Genomic DNA, 13,943 nt, shown 5'->3' on the forward strand with positions numbered 1-13,943 from the left:
GGTGGAAAACGCTCCCAGGACAGCAATGCGCCAACGAGAAAGTGTTCTAAAGATGTCAATGCAGGCTGGACACAATGCACCATGTAAGGCGCCCTTCCCCAATTGGCTCGCTCTTCAGTGAAAATTTTGAAGAATGGAGGTCAAACCCTACAGGGGAACATCACATAAGGTCAAAATGTGTGAGACTTCTTCTAATCCCCGGACCCGCAGGGGAATAACCACCCAAGATGCTCCATTGTGGCCAGTTACTGTGCTCCCACTGAGAGACACTCTGCTCTTGTAGACAAGCACCTTAAACCTATTACCCAAAACCTACCCACCTATACAAAAGATAACAACAATTTCCTCCACCAACTCTCCACAGTTCCTGTCCCTTTACCACACAGTGCCCTGCTCGTCACTCTTGATACCACCTGCCTGTACACTAACATTCCTAATGTCCATGACCTTACCACTATTGAACACTACCTTTTCCAACACCCGATAGATTCCAAGTCAACAACCTCCTTCCTACTCGCCATGACCGTCTATATCCTCACCCACAATAACTTCTCCTTTGAAGGCTTACCTACAAACAAATCCAGGGTACGGCTATGGGCACCCACATGGCACCATTCTTGCCACACTATTGATGGGCCATCTAGAGGAATCCTTCCAAAAAACCCAGAATCCTGCTCCCAATCCCTTACCTCATGGCTCATACCCCTGCAATAGACCTAGATGCAAGACCTGTCCCATACATCCTCCCACCACCACCTACTCCATTCCGGTCACTAACATCACCTTCCCACCAACACCAGCTTTTCTGAACTGGCACAGGTGGGAACTTTTCCTGCAATACATCCTATATTCTCATCCTGTTCCCATTCCAGCACTACACAGCTGTCATCATTCCACCACCACATCCAATCTTTTTATTTCTCTCTATTATTTCAACCCTTTTCCACTACCCCCCCCCCCCCCCCCCCGGTCCCATCCACACATCTCCCCTGCCCATCGCTTAACCTGCAGCACTTCACTGTCCACCATCCCCATCATACTGTGGCTTCCCCTCTCCATTACCACCACCCAGTCGCCACTCCCATCATGCTCTGGTTCTGCTGGTCGCAGAGTGGTTTCAGTTGCCTGAAACTGCAGTCATGTATGTGAGTTGCATTTGCATAAGTGTGTGTGTGTGTGTGTGTGTGTGTGTGTGTGTGTGTGCGTGCGCGTGTGTGTGTGTGTGTGTGTGTGTGTGTGTGTGTGTGTGTGTGTGTGTGTGTGTGTGTGTGTGCGTTTCGTTTTGTTTTGTTTTGCTTTATGGATGCAAAAAACAACCAGAGTCATGCATGTCCAAGTCAAAGCTACAGAACACAAAAACAGAGAGGAGTCAAAAAATGACTATATGTAAGCCCCAACTGACATAATAGCAGACAGCTAAAAACAGGCACATGGAAAAAGGGCTCAAAAGGCACCATACAGAAACGGAGTTCCAAAACTAAACATTAAATGACCTTTGCCATACTGCTTTGGTGGATAAAAAGTAAAACGCAGTCCACAGCCCGCATGTCATTTGTAAAAATGGCCAATAAATCAAACGGCAAGCCCAAGTGGGAACGTAAACGGTTAAAAAATGCGCATTCCATCAGGAAGTTGCGGACAGTTAAAACTTGGGCACAATGTGTACAAATTGGTGGGATAGCACCACTTAACAAATGACGATGGCTAAAAAGGCAGTGCCCAATATGCAGCCTAGTTAAAATGACCTCCTCCTGGCAGGAGGGCCAAGAGGTGGTTGTCGAAGCTGCTGGGAGAGGCTTAATAAGCCGGAGCTTATTCCTATGAAGGAAAGACCATTGGCCATGCCAAAGGGACACCACCTTCTGACAGACAGCAACACAGAGATTATCAGAGGGAATATAGGTACTCACAGGCTGAGGTATGAGGATTGCAGCCTTGGCAACAGTACACCAGCCTCGTTTCCTGGCAGACCGACATGACCAGGAACCCACAGAAACACCACACTGGCTCCAGCAAGAGTGAGCAAGTGACAGTTTTCCTGGACCCGCTGCACTAAGGGATGGGCAGTGTACAGCATACATAGACTTTGAAGGTCTGAGCAGAGGACACAATTGAAAAGGCCTTGTCACCGAATGTATTCCATGACCTGATACAAGACGAAGAGCTCGGCTGTAAATACTGAGCAGTGTGCCAGAAGCCGATATTGAAAGACATGGGTTCCAATGATGAAGGCACACCCATCCCCATGGTCAGTCCAAGAGCCATCAGTGTGCACAAAGATACTATCGTGAAGTTCCATGCGAAGGTCGTAAAACTGAAGGCGATAGAGCAAGGAGAGCAAGGCTGGAGTAGTGTCCTTAGGAAGCAAATGAAGGCCAAGATTAACATGGGCCGCATCACGAAGCCAAGGTGGTGAAGGGTTCACATCCACTGGGAAAGTTTCAGGTAGTGTGAAGTTAAGCCACCATAGCAAGTGCTGAAAGCAGACTCCAGGAGGTAACAGAGAAGAGGGACGCACCCCGTGCTGACAGTCAAAGGCATCATCATCAGAGAAGGAGGCATAGGATGTGTGGCCACACATGGCAGACAAATGGCATGCATACCTGCTGAGGAGAAAGTCACATTAGTAGGACAGTGGTAGTTCATCAGCTTCAGTATACAGACTCTCAGCGAGGCTATTGTAAAAGGCACCCATACAAAAATGGACACCATGATGGTGGATAGCGTTGAAATGGCGTAAGAGGGATGGCATGCAGGCGCATAAACAAAGCACCCATGGTCGAGTTTTGAGTGGACATGGGACTGGTACAAACGGAGGAGGGTGGTTCGATCAGCACCCCAGGCCCCAGGAAGTACTGCCGAGGACACGTAGGACATTGAGGAACCGCACACAGCAGGCTGCTAGGCAAGACACATGGGAGGACCAAGAGTGTTTCCTACTGAGCATGAGCCCCAGGCATTTTGTATTTTCAACAAACGGAAGGGCAACAGGCCCAAGATGTAAAGATGGTGAGAGAAACCACTTGCGTCACCAGAAATTCATAAAAACAGTTTTGTCAGTGGCAAAGTGAAAGCCACTGTTGATGCTCCAGGAGTAAAGACAATCAACACATTGCTGAAGACGCTGCTCAGTGAGACAGGTCCGTGGAGAACTGCAGTAGATGGCAAAATGATCAACAAAAAGGGAGCCGGAGATGCCCGGCGGGGAGACAGGTCATTATAGGGTTAATGGCGACAACAAAGAGGACGACATTCAGGACACAACCCTGATGCACACAGTTTTCCTGAATAAAGGTGTCCAACAAGGCAGAATCCACATGCACCTTGAAAACTTGATCTTTTAAAAATGCCTGAAGGAAACAGGGCAGGCGGCTACGGAAGCCCTATTAGTAAAGGGTACGAAGGATACCAGTTCTCCAGCAGGTGTCGTAGGCCTTCTCCAAATTGAAAAACATGGCCACAGTCTAGGATATCCACAGAAAACCAGTCAGGATATGGGTGAACAAAGTAAGAAGATGGTCAATTGCAGAACGCTGAGCTGTGTCAGTAAAGTGCGAGACTCAGGCCATCATACCAGCAGGACATGAATCATACATCCTGTCACCTTGCAAACGCAGCTGGTAAGAGAGATGGGGCAGTAGCTAGAAGGAAGGTTTCTGTCCTTACCAGGCTTAGGTGTGGGTATGGCGGTGGCTTCATGCCAGCATCTGGGAAATGTGCCCTCTGGCCATACGCAGTTATATGTGGTAATAAGAAAGTGCCTGCCCACAAGAGGAAGGTGGTGCAACATCTGAATGCGGATTGCATCTGGCCCTGGGGAGGAGGATCGGAATGAACTCAGAGCATGATCTAGCTTCCTCATAGTAAAGGCGGCATTGAAGCACTCACGATTTGGAGAAGAGAAAGGTATCGCCCTTGCCTTCTCCACTCATTTCCAATGGAGGAAGGCAGGGTGATAGTGAGATGAGCTCAAAATTTCCGCAAAATGGTGGCCCAAGGTGTTGGAGATACCAATAGGGTCCACAATAACATCGTCAGGCCAGAAATTCGGAATGGATCTTGGTCCCAGAGAGTCATAGGAGGTTGGCCCATATGGCAGGGGAAGGGGTGGAACTGTTAAATGAACTAGTGAATGAAATCCAGCTAGCTCTTTGGTATGCCGAAGAGCACGACGACGCTTTGCATGCATCTGTTTATAATGAATGCAGTTTGCCATCGCAGGATAGCCATTAAAAATGCAGAGAGCACATCTCCGTGTGTGAATTGTGTCGCGGCATGCCTTAGTACACCACAGGAATGGGACACTTCATGGTAAAGAGGAAGTGTGAGGAATGCAAGAACATTCTGCAGCAGTAAGGATAATGTTTGTGAGATATTCCACCTGGTCATCACAAATGGAGAAATCTTGTTCTTTGAAGGTCCCCAGGGAGGAGTAAAGCTGCCATTGGGCATGCACACAGATGTGGTAGGAGTCAGCAAACGGATAGCACACAGGAAATGGTCACCTGAGTAGGTGTCAGAAAGAACGGACCACACAATACGATAGGCAAGTTGGCCAGTGCACAAGGACAGGTCCAAATGGGAATAGGTGTGCAAGGAGTCGGAAAGGAAAGTGGGTGCTCCAGAATTAAGGCAGAAGAGGTTAAGTTGGTTAAGAAAGTCAGCCAAGAGGGCAACTCTCTGAAAGGTCCTGGGAGAACCCCAAAGGGGATGATGCGCATTAAAGACACCGAGTAGCAAAAATGGGGGAGGTCGCTGCCTAATAAGCTGAATGAAGTTTACCCTTGTGACGTCGAATGACAGAGGGGTGTAAATGGTACAAAGGGAAAACATTAAGTGAGGAAGGAAAAGGCAAACTGCAACAGCTTGAGGATGGGTAGTCAGGGAGATGGGTTGACTGTGAACGTCATCCTGTATGAGCAACATGACTCCCCCATGAGATGGGTGGGGGAGGGGGGAGGGGGTGGCGACAGTGAAAGGTCAAAACAGACCGGGAAGAAATGCAAGAGCACGAGGCAGTCATGAGGACGCAATTTTGTTTCCTGAAGGCAGAGTAAAAGTGGACCCTGTGATTGTAAAACCAGCCGTAAATACTCCTTGTTGGATAGAAGGCTGCAAACATTCCACTGGACGAGAGTCATGATGGGGAAAAAATGAAGAGATGTCATCTCTGTGGCTGCCGAGTGCCAGCTTGCAAAGACTTGCTGCTGCAGGGCACAAAGGCAGGAGGATCCTGCTCCATGAAATCCACAGAAGTATCAGCTTTCTTCTGCTGTTGGTGTGCAGAGTCCAATGCAAAAAAATGGTTGGTTGCATGCACCGGTGACATGGAGGCCAGCTGGGCAAGGATATGACGTGGCGACACCGTCAAAGAGGATCTTCTAGTTGGCGAAGGAGAAGACCGTTTGACTTTGGTGGACTTCTACGAGGCTATCAGGTTAGAGGAAGACTCGGGTGTTGTTAGGCTGGAGAGATGGAGAAAGTCTACGCAGGAGTACTCCGTCTGTCCTTTCCGGCCTACTGGTTGTGTAGCTGGTGGCTTCACACCTTGAGGCGAGAATTTGATGGTTTGTTGCACAGCTGGACAGAGGACGGCGATGCTACCTTGACACTGGGTGATTTCACAACCTTAGAGCTGAATTTGAGGTCGCATATCTGTGTGACCAGGTCCTTCAGGAAGCAAGATATAACACGAACAGAACTATAGGTGCATATGGAAGAACACAGGGTTTGCGACTAGTCAGTAACTTGCGAGCAACTGGGTAAGGTACACTTTCCTTTATCCAGATCTCTGACAGTCCACTCATCAAGATACACGGGACAATCCCGAAAGGAGGCGGCACGGCCACCATTGCAGTTGACACAGAGGGGAGAAGGAGGTGGACAATCGCCCTCATGTACATCCCTACAACAGGTTACAAATTTGGCTAGGTGTTGACATGACGTTCTAGTGTGGTTGAAACAATAACACTGGTAGCAGCACATCAGGTTCGGAATGTACAGCTGGACTGTGATAATTTCATAGCCAGCTTTGATCATGGACGGCAGCACCACTCCATCAAAAGTGAGCAAAAGAGTGCGGGTGGGGACTAAGGAGGAATATACCTTTTTCATTACACAATGGATGGCAACGACACCCCGATCAGAGAGGTAAGACTGGATTTCGGCCTCGGTTAGAGCACCGAGCAGCCTGGTGTAGATTACACTACACGAAGAATTCTAAGGTCTATGGGCCTCGACGCAAACAGGGTAGCTGTGGAGAAGTGAGGCAGCAAGCAATTGTGCTTGAGAATCAGAAGTAGTCTCCAAAAGCAAAGTGCCATTCCGTAAATGAGAGCAGGATTTCACAGGGCCAGGAATTGCATTAACACCTTTCTGAATAATAAACAGATTTACCGTGGCGAAGGACTGTCCGTCTTCAGTATGTGTGACCACAAGGAACCGTGGTGCAGCGGGAAGGCTCTTTGAATCATTAGCCTCATTACATTTACGTTTGGTAGACGTTGATTGACTCTTTATGAGGAAATCCCGCACGATTACCAGCATCTCCGATGGCTCGCTCCTTCCAGCTGCGGCGGCCCTCTTCACAATGGGGCGCACCTGCCTTAGGTGATAGTTCACACCTCAGGTCACACCTCCTGAACATCTAACAAAGGGGCCAATTGGCAATTTGGGAAGGTTGCAGCTCAGGCCATCACCCCTCCCTGGGCCTGGCCTGTACCAGGGGATATGTGTGAACCCTACCTGTTGACCCGGGGTCGGGAATTACATGTTACCCAGTCACCTGTTATGCGACAGATGCGTGAGCCGGCCTTCAGGAGAGCACAGGGAGGATGGAGAAAAAGAGAAACCTCAAACACCAAAGCGGAGGAATGAGATGAGAAGGGAAACAAAGAAAGGAAAAGGGAGCAAAAAACAAAGGTGAGATTGGTCTTACGTCAGCGACAGACTGCAGAACATTCCCAATAACACCCCAGACATGTTCCCCAAGGGAGGGGAGAAAGGATAGCAAGAGGATAGACATCCAGTACGGAACGGAAAAAATGTTGCAAAGCCTGGGGCCCCATGGTAGCCAAGCATGAACCCACCAAAGAGTGGCGAGCCCCTCCAGGGGGGGGAGGGGGGCACCGTTTGTTTTGGAATGACCTTTGGGGTTTCATACGAGCCTCACAACAAATTTTTGATACCACACCATTCTCACACATTTATCCCATGTAATCCGTTGTCAGACCGAATGACGGACCACATCGCACAATCGGTGGGAGATGCACTAACTCTGCCCATTTCAATCGCCTGCTAGTTACACGCAGACAAATGCAACAGAAAAATTAGTGATGCAGTATGACCTTCACAGTCTCATTTTTCAACAACACAAGCACCGTGAAGTTACATGCATTTGTTATTTTTAGCCAATCAAGAGCAATAAAAACAAAAATAAAAATTTCAGTTTCAGTGAACTGGTAGAGATGTACATGTAAAGGAGGAACTTCAAACAGCTCTTCATGTAGTCCACATCTCTCATGGTGCCTTCAGTCACTACCACAGGTCCTATGGAAGCCCAGGCAAATGTCCCCCATAACATAATACTTCCACCACTGACGTGCAACTCTGACACGGCACACATTTCATGCAGCCATTTGCCTGGATGTTCACCAACCTGGTGTAGCAAAAAGATGATTCACACGACCTGGTGAAATGTTTCCATTGACCCAGAGTCTAATCTCGATGATCCTGAGCTAACTGTAATTATAAATAATGATGTCATTAGCATATGAGCAAACAGCAGTCATCTTCTGCAGAGCCCCATGTTCAATAATCTCCACTGAACGGTGTACTCTAACATACCTGCCCATGCATCAGAACTGTACGTTTTCATCACATCTGGCACATAGAGTTTTTAAGCCTCCACATTATGAGGCACGGACCTCCAACATCTTGCTTCCTACTTGCGGTTTCACCATCCTTTAACCACTTTCCACAAACGTTCACAATAGTAGCAGGCAAACAGCCATGTAGCCTTACAGTTTTCAAGATAGTTGGTCGAGGTGCTGGGCCATACAAATCTGCCATATGTCAAAGTCATTTAAATCAATGGATTTTCCTTCCTTGCAGCTCACATCACTAAAATGTTTCTCCATTAATCTCTGTTCCAGCTGCGGACTTTTCTTAGCATGTTATAAGCATGCAGTGCCACAAGGCTGCATTCAATCTCATTGTGTGCAGTCAACACAATACTGCACAATAGGTGTAAAACAAAGCAAGAGGCTGTAAACAGAGGGATGCAAAATAAAACAAATTTAGCTGTCAAAACAGCAATATGTGAAACATTCAATGGGCACTGTAGCTGCATCTTATCGGAACGATCTCTCACAGAAGACAAAGAAATTCTGCTCATATATAAAAGCTGTCAGTGGGATCAAATGTTGTGTCAAGTAAATGAAATTGAGAGTTGAAAAGCAAAAGTAGAAATGCCTATCTTCACTTTAAAATGTTCCTTTACAATGCAAAATTCGAGAATACTGCCCCTCTTTATTCTTCATACAACTGAAAAGATAAATGACATAGATACTCAGGGATATGGTGAAACAGCTAAATTTGGGCAAAGCTCCAGATCTTGAAGGAATTCCCATCAAACTGTATAAAAAACTTGTATCTGTGTTAGCACTTTTCGATCCATCAAACAATAAACTGTGCCCATGGGTTAGAAGCACCCACGTGTAACATCGTCTACAAGAAGAGTAGCAGAAGTGATCCCAAAACCACCATCCAATATAGCTGGTACCCACCTGTTGTAAGATTCTGGGATACAACATAAAGAGAGATATACAGGCACCAGGTAGTGATCCAAGGCACATTTCCATGCTTAATTTCCATGCCCTAATATTTTACAAACAGCTTTGCTTGCTGAGTTATTTTTTAAGATTTTAAAATCAAGTAATGATTGCATCTGAAGACATGTCTAACATTATGAGGTGAAATGTTTTTGGAGAGTGTAATATGGACCAAAACAAGAAGAAATTTTCTAGTAAACATAGGCTGAAAAATGCCTACCTAAGAAGTATGAGCAGTTGTTCAGTGAAGAAACGGTTCACAGTAGCAAAGATAGACAAGTGCTCACAGCCCTTGAGCTATGCACTTTAGAGTGCATAAATACTACACACATTTTTTTTCTTGTTTTGTTCATACTACCACCTCTCAAAATATGTAAAGCAAATATCTTGCAGCAGGAGGGATTTGTTTCACAGTATCAAAGATGAAGACATCCTCATAGCTCTTTAGGTATCCATTTTTGACCCCATGTTTACTAGAATGTTTTGGATCAAATGAGCATTCCTATTATCCTCCTGTATACAAGCAACATAGAGTCACAGTGTGGAGGAAATTCCACCACCAAAGGACAAAAAGAATTTTCTAATTTTTATTTAAAAATTCACTTCCATTTTTACGGTAACAGGGACAAAAATAATACTGTACAAAGTCCTAATTGTTACACAGTCCAATTTTTTCACAGCCACTCTAGCAACTGCCACAAAGAATTTCCCATGACTATAATTTTAAATCTTTGTGTGACTGCCTTCAAAGACCCCACAAAACTAAAACCAATGCGACCTTTTCACACAGACAACTCAAGAAACAGTAAATAATTGTGGCGTCTTTCATATATATTGCACATTTATGAAAATGAAACCAGTACTTAGGAATCAATACAACAACTGTCAAGAAATCTATAAAGAATCAACAATGGGAAGGATTTGCCCTGCAAAATTGAACAAATTTAGCATGTAAAACGAATATACTGAAGCTCCAACTAAGAGTATATGTGTAATCAACGCGGTGATGTTGGATGTCTGGCTTGCGAATCATGAATATATAATTTTGCTACAACTGCGAAAAATATCATCATGCGTTAGCAATATCATCAGAGCTTACAAAACCTCCATATGTACAGTAAATCATCAAAAGTGTTGACGGACATTCGATGTCATATACGTGCATACTATTATGTGTCTGAATCCTATAATGTATAAGCATAATGACTGGTCGCATGTTACCAATACACAACTGCACAAAGTGTAATTTATAGAGCAAATAAAATCAAACCCACGATTACTTTCCAATTCTGTATCTTAATATGAGACACTAAAATGACCGTTTCGTTACATTTATACAACTGCTGTTATTTGGGTTCTTGGGCGTAAATAAAAACTTTATTCAGCTAACATATCACCTGTTTGTGAATTACATTCTGCCTTTTTTTCTTAAGATTGTGAGCGATCGGATTTTTATATATATATATATATATATATGTAGGATATACGAATAAAGCAAATCACCCTTGTATTTTCCTCCTCTGCTTCCTCCATCTCGCCCCAACAGAACTGCAATCAGAACACACTTTACGACAAGTCAACAACAGTCTCACGTTAAACATGCTCTTAGTCTTTTGAGTAGAGGTGGCAAAAAATAACGTAACTGATAGAAATAACCGGTTACTGAGAAGTAACGGTTACTGCGATAACCGTTCCTCTGATTCTGGCAGTTATTTCAATAACTGTTTAGTGCCAACAGTGCCTCGCGCCATCTGTTGACCGAAGATCGTACTGCACATTTGGAGGCGTTCTATAGACCATGGGAATAACTGTGAGACTGCGCGCCATCTGTTGATAATAACTGTGTACTATTTCTTGGGCCTTCGTTACTTTTAGCATAAACAATTAAATAAAGTTAATGTTCGAGCCGTGGCTGATAGGAGCTGCAGTACAGGCATTAACAAGTACGGTCGTTCCCTTAAGCCACCGCCTTACGTGTTAATTTAGCTTGGACGGATAGTACAAGGAAAGTTACTAAGGAATTCGAGCGACTATGGAAATAACTGTCAGAGCCGGTATTCTCCTCTGGCAGTTATCGTTATTGGCTCGTAGTTCTAGTTCTCTGGTAGTTATCGGGCTACCACCACAGATAACCTGGAAGCTGGTAACGGAATAACTGTGTGTCTAGACGTTCCTGACTCGGTGACTCCAGTTAAAGGTCGTAGTTCCAGGTGATATTTCCAGAGAGGATAGTAACTGGAGCGAACAAATATTTTCGTACTGCTACGGAAATAGCCGCTGGCCATCACGAATGACAAATAACATGTCAGAAAGTATAACATAAGACAGTGGAATATAATAATTATTATCCTCATCATTTGTCAGGAGATTGTCAAAATACGTGAATATATCACAGTAACTGCTAATATTTACAGAATTGGTACACTGACAGAATAAAACACAGTTACGTACTTTTAATAAATTTATCGTACACAGAATACCCGATCTTGACTGTTGCAACCAAGTGCTGTCAAAACTGAAATATAGCAGAATTTTTACCTAAGCTGGTCTATCAGTCTCTGTTACGATATTCATCTACAGAGTAGAAGGAGGGGTCACTGGAAGCGTCTGATTCCACCCGTCTGCTTCGACGTAAAGGTGTTGTGGTGTGTGAATGTCATTGCGGCACGGTGTTTATGAGTTGGTTTTTGTGTGTGTGTGTGGGGGGGGGGGGGGGGGGGGGGGCTGGCTGTCGATCTAGGTTGCAGTGCCGGAATTTGCTGGTGGTAATTAATTTTTTTTTTTCTAGCTGTGATGTTTTGTGTATTTATGAAGTACTGAATGTGATTTAATTTATGTAGGGATGATTGATTTGTGGACTTTTGGGATTGCGGTTTTATTTTTCGCAGTTGTAGGTGTTGGTTTTTTGGCAACAGTAGCTGTGGTGGACCTACATAGGTCACCGGATAATGACCGATTCCCATTCTCATAATTGTGTGTGTTGATGTTTTAGTATCGTCATCTGAGGTTGACCTATGTAGGTCAAGGGAAATGTCTGATTCCAATTTTCGTACTTTTAGTTGTGGGTATTGGTGTTTTGGTATGGTCACCTATAGTTGACCTATATTGTTCAAGGGAAGTGTCCAATTCCTGCAGATTTTTGTTGGTGTAGCAGAATGCTGTATTTTTTTTCTTTTTGTTCTTCATTTTGTGTTTTGGGATCATGGTGTGTTTTTTTTACTAGCTTGTCCTCACCCTAAAACCCCCAACTTCCCGCAGTTGTCCCATTGGTTTGATTGTATTTTTAGTGGGAAATGTTATTGCATTATTTATATGTATCTTCGTGTTTGTTGCCATGTGTATGTAGTGACGTCATAGACACACTTAAAATAGACATTTCCGGCATATTGATGATGGGTGGAATCAGACACTTATGTATCAAATAGTCATTCAAACACACTGTAAACCGTGCCTTATCTGAAACCAAGTTTTTAATGGTTGCTGACAGCTTATTGAAAATGCATGTTCCTGAATAATGGACCCCTTTTGGACCAATGTAAGTAATTTTAGGTCTTTATGTAGATTGCTGTTCCCATTTCTAGTACTGATATTATGTATTAAGCTATCGGTTGGAAATACTTGTAACAAATTTCATTAAGGAATAAATATACTAGGAAGCAGTGGTTAGAATACAAAGTTCCTTGAACAGGTTCCTACATGATGTTCTTTGAATTGATACCACAAACGATTTTTATTACACGCTTTTACATGCGAAAAACTTTTGCTACGTTTGATGAGTTACCACAGAATATGTTCCCTTATGAAATAATAGAATGAAAAAATGTGGTATGCCCTTCCCAACTGAATTTCTTATCGAGTTGTAGTCCCAGAAATGTAACACTGTCAACCTTTTCGATCTGCATGTCTTCATATGTTATAAACATGCTGTCGCTGGAGAAATCGAGCAGTTTGCAAATCTGACATAAAACTTGGATTAGCGTACTCACACTTTCTCCAATAGGACTAGCTTTTACAGCACAGGAGTAAACGAATCTGTCACATTACGTATATTTTTTGTTGTATTACAAGGCTGTACACTTTATTCTATTATGTGAGCAGCACAAGAAATTAAGCTTCGAATTTAACCTACAGTACTCAGTTTACATATTACTTCATACTTAAAAACGCACGTTGTTAACATTTTACTTAAACAGTGCTTTGGCGAAGTTCCGCGTACTTTCTGTCGCAGCTGCGAAGATAATATTTCTAATAGCGACCGATAACCTACAAACATATAATCTGAAACACTAATAATCGTTCTAACATCAACTAAAATGTACTCGGAGTTAATAAGCTGAGGTTATTACACGATTCATACGACATTCCTGCTATTTCACACTACTCGCAGTTATACTGATAACTAAACTGATGGATTCCAACTATGTCGTTATTTAACTGTCGGAGTTATCGGTATTCGCTAGCGAAAAATAACTTGGCAGTTATTAATAACCGTTAACGATAACGGTTATCAAAGAATAACTGGAACTGTGATAACGGTTACTCCCGAATAACCGTTTGGCCCACCTCTACTTTTGAGAGTGTATTGTATACAAAACACAGCAGAGCAGAGATATTTTTGCTACACTTCCAAGGAGATTCGAATACTTGCCACATAGATAGTGTTCTCTATATTATGGAGATCCCTGCCCATAGACCATCGTTATACAGGGTGGTCCCGAATTCATGGTACAAACTTTAATGGTAGGTACAGGACATTGTAACAAGGATTTATTGTATAGGAATGTATAGTCGCAGGTGACGCGGTGAGGCGTAAACAGGGGAAAGAGAAATGGAGTGATCGGTTGGTGTCACTGCCGGTAGAGGGCAGTAGATGAACATGATGTATCGCAGTAGGGACAAGCGCCATTCACAATTGTGCTGCCGTAGACGATGGGTGAATTTACGTATGCAGAAAAAGCAGACATGCATTACATGTACGGCCGTGCAAATGGTAACGCCAGAGCTGCGTTACGAATGTATCGCGCGGAGTATCCTAATCGACGAATGCCGGATCATAGAATTTTTCAACGGTTACATCGTCAACTTTGTGAAACAGGTACGTTCGACGTCAAC

At 44.0% G+C, this 13,943-nt stretch overlaps 1 protein-coding gene across 2 annotated transcripts in view; it reads right to left on the reverse strand.

The window, feature by feature from the left end:
• Positions 1-13,477, reverse strand: part of LOC124790090 (ribosomal RNA processing protein 36 homolog) — a 79,141-nt gene extending 65,664 nt beyond the window's left edge. Inside the window, exons 1-2 of one of the 2 annotated variants that reach the window (XM_047257660.1) lie at positions 13,401-13,477; positions 10,335-10,436 (exon numbers count right to left, since the gene is read on the reverse strand). In XM_047257660.1, coding sequence (XP_047113616.1) covers positions 10,335-10,432 — 98 coding nt within the window. In that variant the 5' untranslated portion in view covers positions 10,433-10,436; positions 13,401-13,477. The remainder of the gene's footprint in view (positions 1-10,334; positions 10,437-13,400) is intronic. The other variant, XM_047257665.1, reaches the window with a different exon arrangement.
• Between the last annotated feature and the right edge of the window lie 466 nt (positions 13,478-13,943).

The sequence above is a fragment of the Schistocerca piceifrons genome, chromosome 1 (assembly GCF_021461385.2).
Source record: "Schistocerca piceifrons isolate TAMUIC-IGC-003096 chromosome 1, iqSchPice1.1, whole genome shotgun sequence".
NCBI classification, from domain to species: domain Eukaryota; kingdom Metazoa; phylum Arthropoda; class Insecta; order Orthoptera; family Acrididae; genus Schistocerca; species Schistocerca piceifrons.